This window comes from Equus przewalskii, chromosome 7 (assembly GCF_037783145.1).
Source record: "Equus przewalskii isolate Varuska chromosome 7, EquPr2, whole genome shotgun sequence".
NCBI classification, from domain to species: Eukaryota; Metazoa; Chordata; class Mammalia; order Perissodactyla; family Equidae; genus Equus; species Equus przewalskii.
The window spans coordinates 80,529,655-80,555,204 of record NC_091837.1 but is presented as its reverse complement, the minus strand read 5'-3'; the positions used below and the strand labels follow the sequence as shown (position 1 = coordinate 80,555,204).

General features: G+C 43.1%; 1 protein-coding gene across 5 annotated transcripts in view; it reads right to left on the bottom strand.

Moving 5' to 3' along the window:
* Positions 1-25,550, bottom strand: part of TNFRSF11A (TNF receptor superfamily member 11a) — a 51,323-nt gene that overhangs the window by 6,000 nt on the left and 19,773 nt on the right. Inside the window, exons 2-9 of one of the 5 annotated variants that reach the window (XM_070627810.1) lie at positions 22,387-22,468; positions 20,853-20,978; positions 16,992-17,135; positions 14,056-14,144; positions 12,568-12,662; positions 11,041-11,154; positions 8,379-8,431; positions 6,330-7,101 (exon numbers count right to left, since the gene is read on the bottom strand). In XM_070627810.1, the coding sequence (XP_070483911.1) occupies positions 6,330-7,101; positions 8,379-8,431; positions 11,041-11,154; positions 12,568-12,662; positions 14,056-14,144; positions 16,992-17,135; positions 20,853-20,978; positions 22,387-22,425 (1,432 nt within the window). In that variant the 5' untranslated portion in view covers positions 22,426-22,468. Of the gene's footprint in view, positions 1-6,329; positions 7,102-8,378; positions 8,432-11,040; positions 11,155-12,567; positions 12,663-14,055; positions 14,150-16,991; positions 17,136-20,852; positions 20,979-22,386; positions 22,469-25,550 lie in introns of all 5 variants that reach the window. The other 4 variants (XM_070627806.1, XM_070627807.1, XM_070627808.1 and 1 more) reach the window with 4 other exon arrangements.

Below are 25,550 nucleotides of genomic sequence, written 5' to 3'. Positions count from 1 at the left end.
TACTCCCTGAAAGTAGTCTTAGTGCTCATGGAACTCCCAAGGAAACAGAGATTTAGGAAATGTACTGAGCAGTAATGTTATCTTTCCATCCCTATCTTGGAGGACTTGTCTTGAACACTGAAAGGCACTTTCCTCTAGAATCTAACCAACTTTTGTTTTCTTTGCTGAAATAATCATTATGACTGTCTCTGGTTTGAACATTCATCTATGTAATTCTACACCAACCCTTTCTTTTGTTTCTCGTCATGCAAGTTGGCTGTGAGTTGAACACAGCACTAGAGTAGATCAAGGTTTAGAATGAGTTGGTAATATTCTTATTCTATCATATACCTCAGTCCCAAACGCGCCTTGTTTAAAAGCAATAATTCCTTAAATGTTGCTTTCTACCTTTCAGAAGAGAATGGTTTTACATGGTCATGTGAACTGACCTGAGAGGGCAAGGCCCTGGGATGGCAAATCAACAGCACACCATGCCAGCAAACTGCATAATCAGGTGGTTGCTGTGGGGCCTCCTTTTCAGCATGGTGGCCATGATTTCTGCAGTTGAGCCCCCCAAAGGGGTAACTCTTTCCATTGAGTGCCAAGGAAGCCCCAGGATGTTCTGATGTTAGGGGGGCCCTCTCCCTTGCTGGTGGCTGGTAAGCAGGGAATGTGAAAAGGGAAGGATGGTGTGGATGAGGCTTATCCAAGATGCCTTAAAGGCCTGAGGCTTTTATAGGTACCATTAGTCTATGTTGCCCCTGGGAATACAAGTGAAGCAAGGGCCCATCACTCCCCTTTTCCTTACTCACCTCAGCTGCCTTTCCAACAGCTTTCCTCTGCAAGGCTGCCCCTCACATTTATTTTGTTTCACTTGCAAAAAAAAGATGGGGTTGGAGGCATGTGAAAGAAAGGGGTTTCCTCACAAAAGAATCGGTGATAGTGAAAATAGCAACTTCCTGAGACAACTGGCAGAAGAGAAGGACTCATAGGCCAAGATGGCCATCACCTGCATGGACCCTAGTGTCCCTTCCCGTGGAACCTTTGGGCCGGGCTTGGCTACTGCTCTTCGCTCAGCCAGAGTAGGTGATTATCCCAGGCCCGAGTCTGCCCTTGTCCTGTGGCACACTGGACTCTCCAAGGCAAGGTACACAAATGAAATCCCTATCAGCGGCACTGATTTAAGGGGAGCCCATGCAGTGGTTTAAGAGACAAGCTTCACAATCAGATGTTTGAATCACGGTTTCGTCACTGACTAGCTGTGTGGTTCTGCATGAGGAACTTGCTGATAGGATTTCTGTGAGGAATTGGGAAGATAATACACACGAAGCCCTTAGCCAGCACTTGGTAACTAATATCTATAATGTCATTGATAAAAATATAACCTTCAGGATGTCAACACGGTCTTACACGTCTCTGAACACAGGCGACTGATAGAATTCTATTTGAAGGCTAGTCAAAAGTATGATTTGAGAGCCATAATGACATGAGGATTTTTGTTTTTTTTTCTTAAGGAAGATTAGCCCTGTGCTAACTGCTGCCAATCCTCCTCTTTTTGCTGAGGAAGACTGGCCCTGAGCTAATATCCATGCTCATCTTCCTCTACTTTATATGTGGGACGCCTACCACAGCATGGCTTGCCAAGTGGTACAGTGTCCGCACCCAGGATCCGAACCGGCGAACCCTGGGCCGCCAAAGTCGAACATGCGAACTTAACCACTGCATAGCCCGGCCGGCCCCTACGTGAGGACTTTTTTAATTAGAAATTTTGAAGAGTTTCTAACCTTTAAAATGGGTTAGTTGACTTAACATTAATATTTAATGTGACTTAACTAGAAAAATTTTCAAGTAACTTGAGAGAGTTACAAATAGCATTTAAGTCAACAGAAATAATAATAAATGAAGTGCCCCATCGTGACCAGAAAGGTGTTTATATTTTGCTAAGTCCATGCTTTACAAAGTGGGCTCCGTGGAATCTCTTATTTCTCAGGCAGAGAGAACAAGCTTCCTTTTAAGAACTCAATTCCTGACAGAATTTACATTTTTAAGCAAGGCAATGCACACTTCTCTTCTCAAAAGCTTATGTTGTTTAAAATACATGAATATTAAATCACAAGAACTATAGCAAGTAATACCACCCAATTGTCATGTAGATTTTCTTCCAAGGAACAGAACTAAAAATATACACAAATACACTCAAACTACCCAGGCTACATTGAGTTCTTTTGGAATTTTTTAAAAACTTATTTTATATTTAACCCATATGCTTCTCATGTGATTTTCCTTTTTATGGAAATGCAAGCTCTGTTTTAGGCATTTGGAAGAAACTGGGTATATGACGATAAGAGAAGGGAAGCAGTATTTAATAGTTCCATTCTGAATCATGCTTGAAAATTACTTAGAATGGCGTACGAAGGAAACCCTTCCAAAATGAGCCCCATTAGAACAGAAAGAAGGCAAGCAGGACTAAAGTAAACAAAATATACAGTGAACACATTTTTCATATATTTTGAAGTAATGCATTGACTTTTAGCACTAATGAATGCTGAATATTATTACCAAAAACCAAATTATAAGACCTTTTTTAACTTGCAGAGTCAGTGAGCTAATACCTGCCTGTACCACACTTAGCTAAAAGTGAAACACAAGTTAGTGGATGGCATTTCAACAGGAGAGAGAAGAAAGTTAGAAACAGAGGACGAGCCATTCTTTGGGGTGAGGCAAGGAAAGGGGAAGAAAATTAGGGCAGGAAAACCTTTATCTGTCCTTTCAGGATGTAAATAGATGGTCAACAACTGTCATTTCAGGACAGAGTGGGACCCAGGGATGGAGACTGAGGATGGGGGAGAAATGGGGTCGGGCAGGTTCCCTTCATCCTTCAGTGTCCTTGCCTCCCAGGCTTTGGCCTTGGCGTATCGCCATTTGGATGAACCAGTTTGCTTTTGCTTCCGTCGTCTCTGCCTCCTCTACCCAGGACATCTAGGTCTGCCCAGGAGCACTAATGCCAGTCCCTTCATCCCCTGCTTGGCCCCCAGCTCCCCAGAACAGACTGAAGAAGTGGGAGGCTGAGAATGGGTTAGGGAGCAAACAGGGAGCTATGGTCTCTTGTTCCTCTAGTTATTCATGACTGGATGAATGAATGAATGAGCTTATAAACATCTACTCTCTTAACATACTGTGACTAAGCCACCTTAGGAGAGACTAGAAAGATCAGGTGTGGCGAAGGTCATGGAAATTCCTACTGATGGCTGTGGCTGCCTAGAGACGGGATGTTGAGAAAGGAGTGAGTGTGCTAGGCTCAGTGAGAAAGACTCCAAGATGAGTTAGGGAGGGCTGCTGAGGGCACGGAAGGGGCCAGTGGCCGCACAGGCGGCATACCTGCCATTCCTGGTTTAGGAAGTAGCATTTGAGCTGAGAGTTGAAAGACAGGAGGAAGTGGGCGCGCTGAAAAAGGGACAATGTGGAGACAAGGGAAGCACGTCACGGTGCAGAAGCAGGCCAGGGAGAGCTGTTCCCACTAAAAGTGGCTGGCTTTGGCCAAATCTTTGGTGGGTGAGCGGATGAAGAGGCACAACAGGCTGCAGGTTAGAGAGGGGCGTGCCGTGGAAGGCTCTGCTTTCTCAAATTATTGATTCTTTTTGTATTGTCCATTCCCTGAGCTCAATCCCTATTTGTTTTCCAAGTCTCCATGGCTCAGTGGACCCTCAATAAAATTTGATAGAAAAACAATGTGTAGCTGGTGTTAAGAACCATTGTGGGCCTAGTAAATAAACAACTCGCTCCGGCTCAGAAGCAGCTGAACCAATTAAGTGATTTCAGGGGCCAGAAGCAAGTCACTGGCCCACTAGAGACACATTAATTATAAGAAATCGTTCTTTCTTTCCCATGAAATAATTTTCTGGATACAGTGAGAATTCTCCAGACTCAAGGCGAATGGGCTTGTAACCAAGGTAACCACCACCGAGTTGTCAGGATAATACTTAAGAGGTAAATGAAGACATGATTATGTTAGGACATAACCAAAGGTATGTTTTCCCCTTTCTGGGTCTTTGCTAGTAATTCTCACTGTGCTTTGAGGGTTATACCACTGCTAAAATAGCCTTCATGTTGGGTATTGGTGGAGCTGTTTCAAGAATCATCATTCTCTTCAAAAGGATGCTGGGTGCAAAGGAGACACTCTTCCCTACCGAGGAGGTCCCCAATCCTGTCATTTCTCCAGAAACCACTTGATTTGGTTGTGAGTTAAAAAAGCAACAACACAAAATCCAAAACCCAATAAAAAGCCCACCTCCCTCAGGTCCTGAGAGCACAGTGGCTTTTAGGACATCAAATAGGATCAGGCCCCCCCTCTTACCTTCCACCCAAGCTCCATCCTATTTCACACATTTTATAGAACACAGATTATGACAGTTTTTGAAAAAAGCAATAATGAAAAAGTGCTATTTTGACCAGAAACCAGAAGGCCTGTTCATGTCGAAGTAATTATGGAGAGCACAGCACAGCCTCCAAAATCAGTCTGGCTGCTGCTTCTCCTCGGGCGAAAATGAATCTGGCCCGTTTGCCGGCGTCCGCGGGCAGGCTCTCTACGGATGTTCTGCATGGCTAAGCACCAGAAGAAGACAGAAAAAGCAGTGTAAACTTTCCGCAAATTAACACCACTTAGTTGATGACACACTTTTTTTTTTCTTTCCTCCATGCCTAGATGTTTAGTGCTGGAGAAATAAAAGATAATGAAAAACAGACTAGGGCACTTTTTTAACCCTTTACAGGGGAGCACAGATCTGGCTTTTGGTTTTATGACACTAAGTGAAAAAAAAAATCTCTTTAAATTTGGCCAGTACCATTCTTCCAAGAACTGCTGATGATTTTCATACTGTGGCAAACGTCACCTTCCTGGTGTCACCACCGGAAAAACCAGCCTGCCCCTGGCAGTGTTACCAAGACAGCCACGGCCCCACTGAGCTTCGGACTCCCCACAGCCCCCAAAACACTAGCCTTCTGTGTGTCTCTATACCCAACGGGAAGACAAGCAACTGCTAAGAAAGAAACAGAACAACGCAAACAAACAATGGAGCCAAACTTTTAGTCACGGAAATTCCTTAAAATCTTAAAAAAACGTTGACGTTTTCTGAAGGAAAAACACATCAGTTCTTTGAAAAATATCCCTAAACGTATCCCCTCCTTTCAGTTTGAGAATTTATATTATAGAATTTACACATCAGTGAATTTGTGTAGTTGCAGCAAAACCACAGACCTTGGAAAACAGATTAAAGTACACTATTCTACCAAAGAAGCCAGGGGCCATCATCAGCGTGAGGCCAAACAGTCTCTGAGCTGCGGGCAGGGATCTAGCTACCTCTGGTTATAAAATAACTCAAAGACCAGCTGCTAGCACCACTCGCTGTCTAAATAAAAAGGCAGGAAAGAAAAAAATAAAAAGCATCCCAGCATGAAGGTGGTCCATGAATGCACTCTGTTTAGAGGGTGGGAGGATTCTGTGAAGCCCATTAAATAGTATATATCCATATTTTCATTTTTCTGGAGAGAGTGTCTATAGCGTCCAGAAGATTCTCAAAGAGACCATAATCCCCCAGAGCCGGAGGAAGCCTTCAGCATCAGAGGCAAAGTCCCTTGTGACTACATAATGAAACAGATGGTGTTCTACCTTTGTAGAAAAAGCTATAATATTATAATTGGTGGGCTATTCACGCTCAAGCAGTGGGGCAGTGATAAATCTCTATTATGATTTTAAACTGTAAAATTATCTTCCTGGTTCCATAAATATATTATACTCAGTGGTTATAAAAGAGGTTTCTCATATAAAGCATTAAAGGATGGTTTACTGCATCATTAATTTGGTATAGAACCAACAAGTTAATTTCAATAAATATTAATTAAAGATTAAACAATTTTGTTTGTCCTTCTGAAATCTATAACACATTTTTTGGGGGGGGGTGGATTTGAGGCGTCAAAAAACAAAAACAAAATCCAGAAATCTCAGCCAAGCCCGAGGTCAATGTTGACATTGTCTTCAGAGGGTCAATACTGGGATTTGAGGTCTAATCCCGTCACAAGAAGCCTGATTGCAGGAGGGCCTCAGCTAAGTATCAATGAAGAGACAGCCCCAGGGGCAGAGGAATAAGTCACACAGCAGTGGGCACAACCCACAAACCCAGTGGGTGGACTGAAAACCCATCCTGTAAAGAGGCCTATCAGGAGAAAATGCTCCAGCTGAATTTTTCGCACGTTCGCTTCCCTCTTCCCTAAATGGTCTGTGACATTTGCCCCCAAACACTGCACCAACAACAGGCTTCTTTGCTTAGAAGCAAGAGACCAGGAGAGCTACTTACCAGATGCAGGTAGCTGGTCACTGGAGGGGCTTCCTGGCCCAGGGCCTCCCTTTGTGGAGCTGGGAAGCCTTACATCAGCCCCATCCACGGGCTGGCCTGCTCCCTCTGCCCCGTCAGTGGCACCTTCAGGTGGAAGGCCCATGCCATAGGCACACTGGGGCAAGGGTCCACTTTTCGGGGAACCCATGAGGGGTTCCCGGTCCTCCCCAGGAGGGTTCCCGCAGCCTGTGCAGCCGTCTGCAGAGTTGGAGCTGGCTGCCCAATGGGGGCAATTGCCACCCTCCACTTTTTGCAAGTACTTTTCGGAGGACATGGGAATCCAGTCAGTCCTGCACAGGCGCTCGGCGAAGTTGCAGCTTTCGGAATCCACCGTGTTCTCTGTCCCAGTGAAGCACTGGCTTAAACTGTCATTCTCCCCCACCTCCAGGGGCTCAGTGAAAGGGGGTGTGGATTTGCTTCCAGGCTGAGTGAGGAACAGTAAAGAGTCTGGGGTCTGGGAGGGCCTGTCCACGTATTCGTCTTCCATAGGAATCTGCCTGAAGGGGTCCCCCTCAATCTCGCTGATCAAGGTGAGCATCCCGGCGTCTTCTGCCCGTGCACGGGGACTACCGTCTGCACACGCGCCCCCACAGACACCACCATCGTCTGGACAGCACATGTCTTCAGAAAACATCTTCTCTTCCAGAGTCAGCAGTAAGACACCTTCACGAATTTCACGCTGGCTGGAGGCTTCCATGTGAGTGCTGCTAAAATTGCTGCCCGAGGACTCCTGCTGATTTAAATTCAGAAGACAGAAGCATTAATACCCAGAGTTATTAGAACATGGTTCTGCTAAACACAGCTGAAATGGTGTTTACAGTAATTATTTCCACCATAACAAGTACAGATGGAACACTCACTATGGCACTTTATTTGTGTTATTTAAAATTACAGAGTGGGAGGGAACCCTAAAATGGCATATAACCAGAAACCAATGAATCTAACTGTATTTCAAATGAATGGCATGTTCCCACGGAAGCAAGGGGAAGAGCTATCCCAAATACCTTTAGAACACAGTATTTTGTCTATACTCTCAACCTAAAATTTTAAAAAAACATAAACAAATATTGCATCTAGTTAGTAGCTTCGTTTTTTGCTGTGATATGGTTTAGTAATTCTGAAACTACTTTCTGTGTATTCTAGAATTGAGCAAATGAGTAAATATACTGAGAAAAATGGGAGCCTGGTTCATACTGTTGGAAAAGGGAAGATTCAAATACAGATGAGGGAAAGACTAGAATGAATTCTGTGGTGTTGCGACTGGAATTGGGGACATAGTATGAGCACACGGCCTAAAATTTATGTATCTTTATACTAAGAAAACAAATCTAAAGGACATAATTGGAATAATTAATGAAATTTTAATATCAAATGTGGATTGGATAATAGTAATTGTACTACTACTAAATTTCTTGATTTTGATAAATGGCCTATGGTTATATAAGAGTATGTTCTGAAGAAATTCACACTGAAGTATTTAAGGGTATAGGAGCATGGTATCTGCCATTCACTGTGAAATGGTTCAAGAAAAAAAATATACATACACACACAGAGCAAATAATAAAGCAATGTCATAAGTAGAAACAAATGGTGGATCTGAATGCAGGATATGTGGAAATTTTCTGTACTATTCTTACTACTTATGTATCATTTTGAAATTACATCAAAATTAAAAGTTACCAAAATAACTACAGAGTAAAGGAAAGTGGTAGCTCTTTCCTCCTAGGAATCTGTACTAGGCAATCACGACTGGCACCAAAATAATAATATAAATAATATACGTACACAGAGATGACAGAAGTGGAATGAAATACAAAGAAAACAGGCATTTAGGATGAGTACCACCTTGGGCTTTGGGTTATTCTGTGGGAATCAACCCTGGGATTTGAGGGTCCATCTCTTCAAGGAAGTACCCCTTACACAATAGGACTCAATATTTCACTAATAATAGCCATATCAGCCTAATTGTTAAAAGTACTTGAAGGAGGCACTTAAGATTTTCAAATTTACCTTATTTCCACTTAGGCGGCGGCAAGCCTCATTGACCCAGTGCCACAAATTAGCTAGAAAAACAAAGAAAGGATAAGGGCTTCATATGATTATTTCCTATTTTTAATTAAGTGTTACTGACCACTATGTCAGTTCAATATTGTCTTTAAACATAATCCTCTGCACGTCTTCCAGGGAGAGTTCCTAAGAGTGAAAACACTGAAAAGAAAATCAACCAATTTAAAGACGATGAAGGCATCTTAGTCTTCCTCTCAAAAACAGAACTTTCTGGGCTGGCCACGGTGGCCTAGGGGTTAAGTTTGGCGTGCTCCCCTTTGGCGGCCCGGGTTTGGTTCCTGGGCGTGGACCTACACTGCCCGTCTGTCAGTGGCCATGCTGTGGTGGCAGCTCATGTACAAAAAGAGGAAGATTGGCAGCAGATTTTAGCTTGGCGAATCTTCCTCAGCAAAAAAACCAAAAACAAACAAAAAAACAAAAAAAACCCAAGTTTCTGATCCATGTAAAGCAAAATGTGATCCAGTACCGTTCTGTCGAATGCCTTCGGGCACATTTGAGGGCTGTCAGAGCTCCTGTTATGACGACAGACGTTCTCACTCCCTCAGCAATGTTTCTTTGACGACGAGGGACTAAGTTCAGCATGTACAGGAGCAAAGATGACATGGGCGTAGGAGACTGACTTTCCAGTAAACTAGCTCAAACAGATGTACAATAAAAGTAAAGCACACGCCGGCAGGCTGTGTCAGACCCCAGTGAGTTCCAGTGGTCCCCGGATCCTTTTCCACTATACCCTCTTGCTTCTCAGAAGAAAGAAGGATACGTTCTGTGGCAAATACAAAGTATATTTCCACTAACTTTTTAAAATAGAAGTGATGAAACAAGTCAAATCTAGGAATTAAAAAAAAAAACCTATGAACTTATATTATTCAAAGATAAAATTTTACACCACCTCCGTTGAATATTTAATGTTGAATTCACTATAAAGACTGAAGTCAGGAAGTTGTCAAGTCTCCATTGGCAGATAATCAAGTCATAACAATAGCTAATGATACCTATTATGTGACCTTGCCCCATTTACTTAACTTCACTGAGCCTCAGTTTCCTCACTGTCAAATGGAGAAATTGAATGCCTTCCTTAAACTGCTGTTATGAGATTTAGTTAGTACCTCTAAATGCATATAGCAGTGCTGGCACAGAATACATAGTCAATATATGTCAGTTATTGCTACCGTCATCGTCATTCTTCTTACTGCTGCTTTTCTATAATTTTGAAATTATATAAAAATAAAGTTACCCTGAATAAAAGGAAGGTTGCATCTCTTTCCTTGTAGGGATCAGTACTAGACAATCCCAAATGGTACTGAGAAATATCTGCACACAGACGTGATAACTTTTCATAAGTACTATGATAATTTCTCCCCTGGATGATTGCAAAAGCCCTCCTAACTGGTGTGCCTGCACCCACTCTTACCACACTTCCAAATTTGTTTTAATTACTGAAATAGCCAACTACTAAAACCAGAGGTTTTTGAGATGGCTGTTTTTACTTCCCTTTGACAAGGATAAGGAGCAAACTCCTTAGCAAGTTCTGCGGGGCTGCATCCTCCGGCTGTTCCTCCCTTTCAGGTTTAATCTCATGCTGGTTCCAGCTTTCTACTCCAGCTGCACTAACCTTCCTTCAGTCCCGACTCGCCCTGCTCCCTCCATCACGCAACTCTCTCCACATGGAATGCTTTTGATTCTCCTTGACTCTCCTCAGGCTAGTTAATTCCAACCTGTCTTTCAGATCTCAGCCGCCCTGTCTCCTCCTCTAGGAGGCCCTGGGCAACCCCAAGGCTGGGAAGAGGCCTGTCATATGCTCCCCTGGAGCTCTGCACCTTCCCTTTCAGTACTCAGCCTCAATCCGTGGGCCTAATGCCTGCCTTGCCCACTGAGACGCTACCTCCGTGAGGGCACTCACTATGTTTGTGTTGCTCAGTATTGAGACCCCAGTGCCAGCCAAGTCCCTGGTGGCCAATAAACATGTGTTGAAGGAAGGGATGAAGAGAAAGTTAACAGTCATAAATCCCGGCTTAGTAATCGGTAGGCCCATTGCCCTTCACATTGATAAGATAGGGCAGTACAAGATTATACAGGGAAAAAAATTAAAGAACATTGGAGGTCTGTTTATCTCATATAAACATGACTATATGAACAACCCACATCATCTGCATATGCATTCTTCAAATCCCCAGCTACGATGTTGTGAGGGAAGTGAAGCTGCATTAAATAAAAATATTAAAAAATGAATAAACTTTAAAAAAAGTGGCTTGTATTCAAACATTGCTCTCTGCTTAACACTGGTGACTTCAATCACCATCTTCTCTCTTTAATCTTTTGATTGCCCAGTGTTACATTAGGTAAGGTAATGTCAATGGAAATAGCAAGATGTGCAGGGTTTCATGAAGCCCATGGGCGTAACGTGGGAGAAGTGTCAAATCACAGCAAAGCAGAGGCAGACGAGATAAACAGTGAGCAACTGAAAATGGAAAAGGATGGCAACCTCTCCAGGCACTTACTGTAAGCAGGTCACCCGTGGGCAATATATGCATCTTCCAAAGCATTTACTTAGAAATGTATTGTTGTCTTTAAGATTCGTTTTCAAAAACCACCATAGACACGATACCTGTTAGTGCTTTCCCTTTTTTCCTGTAGTAAACACCAAAGATGACGGCAGCAACTAATGCCACAGATATGAAGAGAAGCAGAATAATTAAACTAGGCAAGTAAATCTGGGGTTCTGTGTTGGAAGAAAATGAGAAAAAACGGTATTAAAGATTATTTTAATTTTACTCTCTAAGTTTAAAAACCAAACCCTTTAAATCAAACCCCAGCATCAAGGATGTTGGTCTGGAATAAGAGAAGTGTGAAGCTCTGAACCCTGACATAGGTTTGTCAGAGTGCTCACATTCGGAAAGGTGGACTCAGCAACAGAGCCCAGTCCTGCTGCCGGGCATCGCTCCGAGCGAGCCCAGCCCAGGACCATCTTTACATGGTTCTCCTTTAGAACAACCCTAATCATGTTTGTCATGCCATCCGGTTCCATTTTTGCTTACCTACAGAACACCTCAATCTCTCCAGCTAGACGGCCTGGGAGGCAAAAGGAAGCTCCTTATCATATTTCTTTTCAAATAACAACACGGCACCAGGATTTTGCTGGTCATGAGAACAGAACTGCAGCCATCTGTGAAGTGTTTCAGGCATTCCGTCGACAACACAATGTGGACTCACCCAATTTCTTCATCCCCCTTGATCACTTCATTGCTAGAACCTTACACTATAAATGCTTGGTTGACACGACCTGGTTTCCAGGACTCTCCCCTCTCCTCTCCTTCTCTCTTTTTAAAAATAACTTTCTATTCCCTCACTTATTTTTAATATTGTCTTCAAAATGGTCTATTTAAAACGCTGCTCTGACTGTGTAACTCCATATCCAGAACCCTTTGATGTCCTCCTGTTTCCTAAAATGTCACACCTAAACCCTTGATTTTCTCAGCCACAGTTCATTAATCTCATTATTCTGTGGCCCAGGTTCTCTTGCCTCATCAGAAAGGTCTTTTTGCCACTTAGGCCATCTCTGTGCTGCAGTATCTGGACCCGCCTCCAGATATCTCACTCACCTGGGTAACCAGCATCCACCACTACGTGTCAATTCCTGTCAATCTTTGAAACTGTATTCAAGATTAATTTTGTCTACAAAATGTTCCATAAATAAGAATAGCTATATTCCAATAAGTTGTTAACTCTGGTTTATAGCCAAAACTTCCCCATGGACACCCCTACTGTGAACTACCACCATCTTACCATATTTCAGCATTTTAATTTATGTTTGCAGCTCAACTTTCTTTCTTTTTTTTGTATATTTGAATATATTGTTAGATATATCATTAGATTATTAATTAGATAATTAATTAGATTAATTAGATATACATTATATTATTGTTATCCATTGCAGAGTAGAAAATTATCAAGTAAATAACATATCTGGAATTAAAATACTGATAAAAATCAAATCCTGAGCTGATCATGGATAGGATGAGTTGAAAAGGGAGAGATGAACCCGTCTAGATATAGCATGTAATTCAGGAGAAATCTAGAAGAGCTGACTAGATGGGGACACATCTACCAACCAACCTGCTCTATTTAAACATACCATTTGGTGGTTTCATTGATGGCAGAGAAGAACTACAAACCACATCTGATTTATCAGTCCCGTGATGTGCTTCCATCTTTCCAAGAATGGTACAGCTGTGGAGGAAAAGGTAGTTAAGTACTTTGGTTTTATATTCTTATTTAGGAAAAAAAGCTACACAAGGTTTTACTCCAGTAGATTACTAGCTCCTTCAGGAGAGAAGCTCAGGTCTTCCTGGACATTTGAATCCCCAGCACCTGTCCACACATCATAAAGGTGGACAAAAGAATAAACAAAAGTAACCACTGTCAGTGTTCTCTAAGAATGACTCTGAGAATATGGTTCCAGAGAGAGTAGATTGGTGTTTTTTTGAAGAAGAAGATTAGCTGTGAGCTAACATTTGCCACCAATCCTCCTTTTTTTGCTGAGGAAGACTGGCCCTGAGCTAACATCCGTGCCCAACTTCCTCTGCTTTATATGTGGAACGCCTGCCACAGCATGGCTGGAGAAGCAGTGCATGGTTCTGCACCAGGGATCCAAATTGGTGAACCCAGGGCCGCCGAAGCGGAACATGTAAACTTAACCACTGTGCCTCTGGGCTGGCCCCAGATTGGTGTTTTCAGTAAAGAAGATTCCAACACTTCCATTGCTAGGGCTAAGTGATAAACTTCTAATGAATGCTCTTTTGAAGTTGAAAACACAGAGGATCTTTTCAACATAAAACTTGGATAAGTGGATCAGAAAATAAATATTTAATAAGAATATATTGGGCACTGAAAGAATCATTACATTGATTATTAGTATTCAACAACCAGCAGGCAATGAAAGGATTTAGGAATTCCACTATAGATATATTCACATAAGGGTGAAATAGTATATATATGAGATGATTCATTGCAAAATTGTTTATTATTGCAAAAAGACTGGAAACAACCTAAATGATTATCAATAGGAAACTTATTAAATAACTTATGATACATCTCCACAATGAAGTACTACATAGCTATGAAAAGCCATGAAGATCTCAGTGAACTAACATGGAACGAGCCTCCTGCAGGATAGATTACGTGTTTACAGGATGCATCATTTATATAAACAGGGGGCTTCCACATACGCATACACAACACACACCCACAATCTCTGGACAAACGAATGAATGGTGTTGAGAAGCTGGGAAAAGTGGGAGTGGTGAGTGAATGAAAATAAATGTCATAAATCATTTCCAACTAAACAAGGTTAGAAAAAGGAAAAAGAAGCTACCACGGTAAGTCAAGATTCAGTCAAACTGAATCTAAAAAGTAACACACAGTTCTTGTCACACATCAGGATGAAGATTGGTGGGACTGGTTTATTTTGCCCACGTTCAATTGACAGACTCTTCCCATTTTGAACATGGCTTCGAGAGGAAGCCTCACCAAAGTGAATCAGTCTGTTTTCAACCCAGAGGAGACAGGGAGGTCGATCTGTTTAAAATCAACCACCTCTCTTGGCTCCTTCACCATCACTTACTTGGTCCAGGGTTTGCACTTTTCTGTGGAAGAGAAGGCATCGGAGAAGTAGCCTAGAAGGCAGGGCTGACACACCGTGTCCTTGTTGAGCTGCACTGTCAAAAAAACAAACAGACAAAAGAACAAACAGAAAACAAACGAGGACACTTAGAGATCGGCCAGGATGACGTTCCAGAGGCCCAGAGCTCGGCCACTGACCCTCTGCCTCTGGCCTCCTCACCCCCGCCCTTGCCACCTGCGGCTGATTGCTTCAGCCTCTGCTGGCTTTAGAGGGCCCCACGAACCTGTGCTGATCCCAGCAGTAGGTTACAGAATTGTGTTCAGAAAGGGAACAGGCCCAGTGTCAGGCTGCTAACGTCCGTATCTGAGTTAGAGCCAGACCTCTGGTCCTGACCCTTTGCAGTTCAGAGCCTCTGTCCTGGTCACTAGTACTTTGTTCCTAGCCCAGGAGCCTGCTGTCTGACTTGTTTTAGCCAGGCGTCTGTCTGCTCTCCCTTTTTAGCCTCTTGGGTTTACCATCAGCTTTCGTCTACAGAGAATGGCAGCCCTTTAGTCAAGTCAAAGGGTTTTTAAGGGAAACTTCTTGTCCTAACCCCTTCTGCCCAGCTTAATCTCACCAGCCCAAGTATTGGAGTGACAACGTTTTCTAAAAAAAAAAAAAAAAAAAACGCTACAGGTTCTCTTAAACCAAGGTTTGGCAACAAACTTTTCCTATAAAGGGCCATCCAGTAAATATCGTAGGCTTTGCAGGCCTTCCAGTCTCTGTAACAATTCCCTGTGGCATGAAAGCAATCATAGACAATATGTTAAAAAAAAATGGATGTGGCTGTGATCCAGTAAAACTCTATTTACACAAATACAAGTGGTGGGATGGATTTTGGACACCTGCCAGCACTGAAAGCAGGAATTGATCCTGGTTAGTAAGCTTTCTTCAACTCTTTCATACTCCTCAAAAACTACACTATCAAAACAGGAAATATCTCAGATTTCCTATGTCCATTATCCTTACTGCCACCAACACATGACAACCCTCTGGTAATTCCAATAAAGAAGAACATTGGCTACCATGTGATATGATAATCAGGCAATTGGCTAGGGCCCCAAACTACAAATTACTCTTGAAATTAGTGGCACTTCTGTGATTTATTTTCATGAATAAAACACTAAAATAAGGAATTACATTTTCTTTGTCCAAAGTCAAGTGGGAAATACATTCTTGATTTCTGCAGTTGCCTCAATAAGTAAGGTAACTCCCCCCTTAATCTAGCAATTTGATTTGCCTTGAAACCATATTAACAAAAGCCCAGTTAATGTCTAGTCACTCACATTAATTCAGACAGCTTTTAAAAAGATAAACACCCTCTTGAAGAGTAATCCTTAAAAACAAAGAGACTTCCTCAGGGGTGACAAGGCACACAGAGCTTTAAGGACATTAATTTCTATACACTTGGCTTCCACGTCCACTCTTCGTAACACTGACCTGCCAGGGGCATCCTGCAGGTTCTCCTTTTCCTTTTCCCTTCCACCCTCGCACTCCTCCCACTTTTCAAAAGAAGGCACACTTCTTACCCTTCCACATCCCGCTGTGGTGCCAAACCTCTGAGAGGCCGAGCCAAGAAACAAGTCAAAACAGTGGTGATGGCCACACTCCTGCATTCGGGGCACCTCAGTGCAGCCTCTGTCTTTCCCTGTCTATTAAGGGCAAAGTATGACAACAGAAGCAGGGTATTTGGGACTAGGCTGAGCTGTTCTGAATTCAAATATAGTGCAAGATAGGGCAGGAGTGAAATTTTCATTCATCCATTCACCCCCTCTATCTCCCACCTATTGCCAAAAAATGCACCATCCCCACAGGAGAAGGCAGAGAGGACATTCAGCAAAAAGGAGGCAGCACCTTTTATCATGCAGGTGCCCAACTTGCGGAAAGGCACTGGGCCTTGTCTATCTTAGAATCAGAATTCAGAAGGCAGCTGGCTGTCATAGGAAGATTTATTCTAATAATTAAAAAACCAAGTCAGACTTTTTCTAAGAGAAAGCTCGTCTGGTTAAGTCAGGGCCTGTGACAACAAGGACGGACTGCGCCAGTTAGACTCTGGGATGGACTCTTCCCTCAACAGGAACTGAAACAAGTAATATTTTAATTCTCCCAATCCTGTGTTTGACTTTTACAGCTATAATATAGCAAAATATAATATATTCATTTTTGACCAATTGTGTAATAAGAACTATAGTAACAACTTAGTCCAGAGGAAAGGTTTTTAACCCTTAGAACCTTGAGTTACAGGAAATTTTTAAAAATTAAGATTTCAAATAGGTGCCTATTTTATTGATGTAAAAGAGTGTGAAAAGGTAATTAGTAAAAGCTCTCGAAGCATAAAAATATAGCATAAAATTCTGTAGGGAAGGTAAAACGGATATGAATCAAAAGAGAGAAAAGAACTATATAAAATTTCCAACAGCTAAGGATGACTAGTGCGTTTTGAAATAGATGATGAAGGGGATGAAATCGCTATGGTGTTTAGATTCCACTGAATACTTTAAAACGCGTTACTGCTGTTAAACCTCCCTGGAAACTAAGTCCTTAGCAACTCTTTAAATTTGTAATAAAAAATTTTAGATGTCAACTTAAAAATATGACAGGGGGTGCACAAGTTAAAAAAAGCTTCAGGACCCCTGCACTACCGGGTGCCCTCCTAAGTGGGGATCCTGAGGTTTCACAGATGCAAGAGTCTTGAGATGAGCACGTGAGCCAAGCGCTCACATTCCCACGGAAGATCCATGACCTGGGGTCATCCTCTGGGGACCCTCAAGGTCCTGCAGCGCCACCTGGCTCCCTGGAGCGTGAATGACGCAGGGAAGCCGGCTCAAGGGCGGCTTTGGCCTCGGGGTCATCGCACGATTGGGTGAGGGCCGGCAGAGGCACTATGGGAGGCGTACCCGGGGGCTGGGCGCCGAAGCCGGGCGCGCACTCGGCGTTGCGGCGGCAGCAGTCGCAATCCTCGCTCCAGTGGTACCCGGCCGTGCAGGCGCAGCGCCGCGGGGCCGTCCGGTTGCCGGGCTCCACGGCCACCAGGGCCTTCCCTGCGGGAGAGAGAGACAGGGCGGCGAGGCAGCGGGAGGAAGCAGGGACACACACCTTCCACCTCGTGCAACCCTCCAGCACGCAGCCCCGAGCCACCCAGAGGCAGAGCCAGGGCCGCTCGCCGACAGATGACTCACTCAGCACGCTAGGTTTCAGAAGTTCCCCTCACACTTCCTGTGCTGGGACCAAAACATCCCAGGAGGTTTTTTTCTCTCAGTAATTAATAGAGTCTTGTGGTTTTTGAAAAACTCAATTTTCATGTTAGTAGGAAGATTAAGGACTGGGAAATTTATGATCATTGACTACTTCGGCTAATGCAAAATAGACTTCACAGGTTCTTGATTTTTAGTAAACTCACTTGTGATAAATATTCTTAACACGAATGCTAGATTGGACCTATGAGGATAGGGTTTCTGGAGATTGGGGATCCATCCTGGGATCCTGTAGGGCCACAGAATCATTCAGAGTCATGAAAACAGGGGTCATGGTGTAATTAGGTAAGTCGAGAAAGTACAGAAGTTGGGCCTGATGACATACTTGGAAATTAATCACTCCCCGGATACTTAGGATAACACGCTTATTTGTCTCCTTTTGCACAACACAGAGTGAAGGGCTTTCCTTCTTATCCCACAGCTCCTGGCCCTTTCCAGTTTTTGTGGAATAGTGGTAAATGCTCACACATAGTCGATCTTTATTATTCACGGATTCATATTCAATTCCACCTACTCGCTAAATTTCATCATAGCCCCCAAATCAATCCTCCTGGCACTTCTGCAGTCATCCTTGGATGCACACAAGTCAGAAAATTTTGAGTCACTTGCTTGACATGCATGTTCCCAGCTGACACTCTGCCTTCCTGTTTCAGCTCTCACGCTGGAAACAAGTATCCTTTGTGTGGCCTGTTTAATGATATTTTTTTCATTTTTGTGCTTTTTGTTAGTGATTCCACTGTTTAAAATGGCCCCCAAGCCTAGTGGTGAAGTGTTATCTAGTGGCCCTTGGTGCACGGAGGCCGTGATGTGTCTTACGGAGAAAATGTGTGTGCTAGATAAGCTTCCTTCAGGAAGGAGTTACAGTGATTTTGGCTGTGTGTTCGAAGTTAATAAATCAAAATACTTATTAAATAAGATGTCTTTAAACAGAAATACACATAAAACAAGGTTATGTGTTGATTGGTTGACAAAAACGTCATGACAGAAGCTCATAGGAGCCTGTATTTGTCCTAGGAGTCAAGGTGCAGTGTCTTTGCTGACCTTATAGAACAGAACCGCTGTGAACAATGAGAATCACTGCACACACACACACACGACACACACAACATCATTTAAAGTAGACCTTCTACCCCATAAGACCCCGTCTCGCTTGGATTGTCCAAATGGCCCTTGTGCTTTACATTCTTGAATAAATTATAGGAGTTTGTTATGGACTGATGTTTCTGACCCCTCAAAATCCATATGTTGAAATCCTAACCCCCAATGTGATGGCATTAGGAAGTGGGGCCTTCGGGAGGTGATCAGGTCGTGAGGTTGGAGTGTTCACGAATGGGATTAGTGCCCTTATAAGAAGAGACAGCAGAGACCTCTCTTCCTCTCTCTGTTCTCTGTCATGTGAGGACACAGTAAGAAAGCAGCTGTCTTGAAACGAGGAAGAGGGCCCTTATCAAGAAACCAACCAGGAGGCACTCCAATCTCCAACTTGCAGCCCCCAGAACTGTGAGAAGTAACCGTGTGCTATTTAAGCTACTCAGCTTGCAGTATTCTGTCACAACAGCCTAAGCTGACTAGGTCCGAGCTCCAAGGGGAAAGAAACAATCCAGAAACCTGTTCCCTCCTTCACGGTCTCAAGTTCTGGCAGCAGGGGAACCTGGAGAAATCTCCATTCCCTCTATGTCCACTCTCCGAGGCCCAGGTCAACTCTGCCGCACCAAGGCCAATATGCCTTCATGTGTACATAATGCCTGGAACATACACGGATAACTGTCATTTCCTTGGAAAATCCTAATTCCAGTGTCCCACTCAAATGGAAGTGAATGTAAGCATGTGTGGTGATGAACGGTTCTGACATATTTTTAAATAGCTTAATGAACTAGGTTTTATGTTTTAATCAATTTTGGCAGTAGACAGAATGAATCTTTATTTCCAAGAGACAGCAATGAGTCAAGGTCATTACTAAGCAGTGGGAAAGAAAAAAAAGACTCAATCAGATGCTTCTGTTTGGTGGAGTTTCCATATTACCTTCTCTGCCAAAATTTGCCAGCTGTCTCTAACACATTAGAAAAATTATGATGTTAAAAAGAAATACTTATTTCCTAGTTCTGTCCACTGGAAAAAAACCTATAAACAAGGATCAATCCAGTAGCAATGAGCCTCCTAGCACTCAGACTGAGGTCACCAAATAAGATGTTCCACTGAAAGCAATCAGGAATCCTTGGAGAAACGGCTGATTCTAGGCCCAGGGCAGGACATGTCCAAGATGAGCCTGCAAGCAAGGGAGCTCTTAAAGACAATTGGGTTGTATCAGAAGACATGGGGGCCACCTGGAAGAGGTGGGACAATCTGAGCACCACTAAAACCACAAACTGCAATGGTTAGAAACACCTCAAATATGTCTAAATGCATGAGTTCATAATATTCATATAAATCCTTTGGAGAAAGCTTGATGATCTTGTCATTATTTTGAAAAGTGGTAAATAAAGTTAGAAGCATTCATTCTGCCTTTCCTGTGTATACAGGACTTTCAGGGTAACAAATAGTTGATGAGGGCAGTTTCTCTTTATAAAGCATGCCAGCTAATAAATGAAGAAGGAATGACCGAATTAGAACATCACCTTTCTGCAGCCCCTAATGAAAATGGATCTAGGCCATGACCGTCCACACCTGCTAATATCACAAAAAGAGGGAGAAGCAGCCACTATATGATGCCTGACGTAAGTACAATACACCAACTATGAAGGAGTTTTGCCAAAAACAAAACTAAACTAAATTCTCATCAGCCTTCTAGATCTAATAACCACTTTACAGGAAATATAGGAGACAGAAGCATATGTTAAATGACGCCAAGGGAATGCAACCAGTAAAAATCAGACTGGACCCTCCCCAGGAGTAACAACATGGTTTCTTCAACAGATAAACTGAATGGAAAAAGGAAAAAACAGAGAGAAAGGAACCTTTAGGTTGAGACTTAAGAGATATATTTTGATCCTGATTCCTACAAATAAATTACAGTTAAAAAAACATTTGAGGCAAAAAAACTATAGCAGTGTGATAAGGAGATCAAACTATAGAGTTGATAAGACATTGACGATTTAGGAAAAAGCTAAGAGAGTCGGAAGATCTGGCTTTGAGCTCTGCTTCTCATTTGTTATCCTTGGAGAAGTCATTCAACCTTTCTTGGTCTCAGTCTCTTCATCTTTAAAATGGGATAATCATGGCTACCTCACAGAGTTTTTGTGAGGATCTAATAACACAATACATGTGGAAACATTGTGGAAATATTTTGTCAACTGTAAGATGGGTTCCATGATTAAACTGCAGCACAAACATATTCCAGAACAAAAGTGCGGCATGAAGAATTTTAGCACAGTGCTTCTGGGATCTGAAGCACATCCTTCTGGGGGTCCATGGTCAAAACTTCTTCCTATGTGCCAAAAAGGAGACAGCACTGGGGTATCTAAATCCATCGTTTATCCACACTCCCCACTAACATGACTGACTGACCTGTATCGCAAACTTTATGCAGCAAGCATTTATCTTCTTCATTCCAGGTGTCCAAGTATTCATCCGGGCCACAGGGCAGACATACACTTTCGGAGGTAGTAGTGCATTTGGAAGACATGTATTTTCCTAAATTAGAAGAGGAAAAAATGCACCAATAAAAAATAGCCAAGAAAGGGCTGGCCCGGTGGTGTAGTGGTTAAGTTTGCACACTCTGCTTCAGCAGCCCAGGGTTCGTAGGTTTGGATCCCAGGCATGGACGTAGCACCGCTCGTCAAGCCATGCTGTGGCAGCATCCCACATAAAATAGAGGAAGATTGGCATAGATATTAGCTCAGGGCCAATCTTCCTCACACACACACAAAAAACCCAAGAAGCCACAAAACAATAAAAATGCACCAATCTACTGGATCATTTACATGACCATGATCCCAGGAAGTCCTACAGACAGTATGACACACGAGAGGAGGCCACATGGCACAGTGACGGTCTCCTCAAGCCTCCCAGATGGCTAACATCACCTCTCCTGGGTCTGCTGTGCCTGCGGTCACAGCAGTCTTTTAGCTCTTCTAAGCAAAACATCGCCTTTTCCACCTAAAGGACTAAAGAAAAGAATGATGGTTTTCAAACTGATGCCTGCAGAACTTGAGGGGTTCCCTGAGGGCTAAGCAAGAGGAACTTCATTTCACCCCTCCCTTCCCATCTTCAAAATCCCCTCTATTGTTAACATGGATAGTTAATTTCTTTTATCCTCCATACACTGTGGGCTCATGGTTAACTTAGTTTGACCAGAGAGTCCTACACACACACAGACACACACACACACACACACTCAGCCCACACACACATGCATGAAAATTACTGGACCGTGGTTCTGGACATCCAACAAATATCTGAGCTGAAATATCTAAAGGGTCTTGTTATAAGGTAACCACCTTTTGCTCAAGGATACCCTCCCCTCCCCAGAACAATGAGTGAGTGAGGACCCTATGGTCTTGGGACTTCGCTGGGGCTACAGAAATACTTGGCTGCATTCTGGCAGAACACCTTTGGGGAAGTGGTAACCAGTCTACCTTCTGCCCCTCAGCAGGTGTGTGGGGAGAAGGTATTACAGGGTTTAGGCAATTTTCAGCAGCAACCATTCCAGTATGATTATTCCCCCAAAAACTTCTGTGAAAATAATACTTTTAAATAAGAGTTGCATTCCATATTTTGAGAGTTTGACTCACAAAGTGCGAAGATACGGTTTTAAAAAGCTTCTTGCCTTCTCAAGAAACAGTGTTTTGGAAAACTGTGTTCCAGCATGAATTAAGTACGAGTTTCTGAAATTGCCTTTGATTGTGAAGTGATTTCACCTATTGAGAGAAAGGCTTTCGTCTTCAGAGTGACATGCAGCGCTACCTGCTACTACCATAAAAAGTGGATCCAATTTCTTTTTCCATTTGGCAGGATAGGGATCATTCCGTAGATTAAAAAAAAATAAACAAAAGCCCCACCCACTTCTGAAGGACAGTGAAAGGTGGCTCCGAGTACAAACCTGGTTCACATTTGTTACAGCATCGTCCAAAATGCTCATAGTGCCTCTCACTGCCACACGGAGGGGTGATCTGAAAAGTCACCTGAAACGAAAATTGACATCAGGGAGAGATGATGCACAAGTTCTTTCTGGATAAAACAAAAAGTGAATCACCGAATTACCTTTCTGAAAAGCATAAGAAACACCATAAACAGTACTGAAACTGCTCTACATAATTTCCCCCCAACCCCAAAATGTTACTTTTCTATTCTAGCCCATTTGCCCATTTCCCCGTGAGAATGTATAAAGCCACCTGATACTGGCATGAAAATCCATTTAAGCACTTAAAAATATTTTGGTTATGCTCATGGCAGGATGACGGATGAGAAGAAAATTTACAAATTGTACACAGAAGGTTGAAAACTGCTTTATGCGAGCCACATACAAAATTGGTCCCACTTCCGTACAGTCACGTGGTGGCAATATGCTCAGTCAATTTGGTCATATAACTGTAGGAGAACATAATGAGGCCCCTTAATATGTGTGTTATACTGGGGGATGTCAAATTTGGGTCTTACAAGCTATCTTTGATTTTTTTAAAAGATGTTTAATACTGCTTGACTTTTAAAATTTTAACCATGCAGAGAATTTTAAAAAGCAGGACAGCAAGTTCTTATAGGAACTGTGTGGGTTTGGAGCCAGGAGTCTTGACAGCCTTCTGGCTGAGGGGCCCTGGACAAGTTGCTTAAGATTTTTGAGCCTCTGTTTCCTTTCTGTATGACTCTAATACAGATATTAATTTCTGAATCTGCCCATGTAACTAAAACAAAACAAAAAGCCAAGTCCTCTACAATCACTCAGAGATTCTTATCAGTTTGCAACAGAAAAGCTGTTTTCCTCATCAGCGTTCTCAGTGTAAGAAAAAGACAGCAAAGGCTCCTGTTGGCAGGCAGTCATCTTAGAAATTGAGTGGTGAAACTGAATAGTTGGGTTTAGCTGAACAGACATCAAATTACGCATATCAAGGGTCAGGTTCCCTGCTGGGTCTCAGGGATCCAAAGTTACAGACCTTGCTCTCAAGGGGCTTACACACACCATGGTGTGTGCTACGATGGAGGCAGATGGGCCCCTACCTTGGCTGAAGAAGGCCATGGAAGGTGTCCTAAGGGATGTGACAAGTGAGCTCAGGTCAGATGAGGACAAAGGAAGTGGCAGGTGGAAGTAAGGGGAGGGATGAGGAAGGCTTCCTTAAGACTGAGCAGTTCAAACAGAGGCACTGAGGTCTGAAGTGGCATGTGGTATGGGGGTGGCAATGGAGACCATAAGCAGAGTTGGTGGGAGATGAGAACAATGATAGAGCATTCAGACAACTTCATTTGCATATTAAAGAGCTGGCGTGAAAGGTGTAGAAATAATGTGGCTTAGAAGAAGCCACGCATCTTCAAAATACCTCAGTTATGGAAGGGAGTTTCATAAAGAGAGCACCACATCCAGGAAGCCCAAGGTAGCTGAGTGTGGTGTGGGGGATGCAGCCCATGTGGACTTCTCTGACCTCACCCTGGCCAGGCAAAGGGCTTACAGGGGGATGGGGACAGGGACAGTTATTCTGAGGTCAGTGAGAAGGACAAATGTGTTCCTGGAGCTAGGTGTGCCAGGAGGGTTTTCTTCGGACCTGCTTCCTAGACCCTGTGGACACTGGATGCTCCCCATGCATTTGCTACAGGACAGGATCTGAAGGATAGTGCAGCGAGCCCAGCAGAAATCACAGCACCTCTCCTTTCTGGTCTCTTTTTCTCTTTGTTTTTATAGGAACCCATTTCTCTGCAGGCAGCCCTTGTCTGTGTCTAGCACAGTAATGCACGCACACGGAAGAAAGAGGAACAGAGGCAAAATGGTACAGCTGAATGTGGCTAACGCGAATTTTGTCTAACAAATGGGATTTATCTGAGCCTCATGATGTACGAACACTACTGCAACGCTGATGACAAAGGTCAGTCAACAAGAGAGCTGTGGTTGGGTGTATTTCAGTGATTAAGGTAACCAATGGCTTCTGACCCATAAGAAAACTGCAGCGGTCTCTGTAAGATAAGCGAATACTTCATCTGTGTTACATACACCAACAGGTTCTTTTTAGGGGAATTTGGTAAAAGGGCTACCCCTGAAGCAACTGCTTGGGAGCACTGGCAGGTGCTGCTGGCTGTGTGCTGGGCTCTAAATCCTGGTTCGTGCTGAGCATCATCTGACCTGAACACATGGACAGTTTGTTTACACGTTTAGGAGGGTGGCTGTGATTCATTCAACCCATCCATCATCTCACTTAGGAGCTTTATACCTCCCGGCAAAAATGGGGAAGTCACTGATTCCAGAGATGACCAGATGTCCTAGCTCTTAAACAGATTTCCACAGATTATTCTTTAGAATTCATTTCTCTCTCCTAAGCTTACCGGGACTTTATACCTAGACATGTCTTCTTTTTTTAAAAATTGAGATATAATTCACATACCGTAAAATTCACCCTTTAAAAGGGCACAGTTCAGTGGTTTTTAGTATATTCACAAGGTTGTGCAACCATGACTGCTATCTAATTCTAGAACATTTTCATCACCCCCAAACTGACATATCTACTTGACAGAGCTATAGGATTACAGATCTTTTAAGGAGCAGCAGCAGTTTTGCTTTTGGGAAAATTTGCTATGGTGAGGCAGAAAATACGGCATGAATCTAAGTGAAGGTAGAGCTTTAACAGAACCCTACTTTGTTCTCGAGTTACATTATATACTTCGCAGTAACCTTCAAACCTTCAAAATGGCAATAAATACACAACTTAAAAGGCAATACACATACATAGATCTATTTAAGGAAATGTGGTCTTGGGGTAAATTAAAAGAATCTGGAAAACTTTCTTTAGGATCCTGCATATTCAGGAGGCAAGACGTGCCTTTGTTGTCTTCTCTCTTCTTGCCTAGCTCTCCACATCCAACTTCCTTTTCCTCCACTTGCAGAGACCCAGCTCTCGGATGAACTCTCTTAGAGGACTTTGCAGCTCCCCAGACCTCGTACAGCAATGTAAAGGCCACTTTGTGCTGGCCTCACTCTGATCCCATGATCTACTTCTAGGAACAGGCTCCCGGGTTTGCTCTGCATGGCAGTCTCTGTGTTTGTAACTATCAGGGAATCCAGATCTC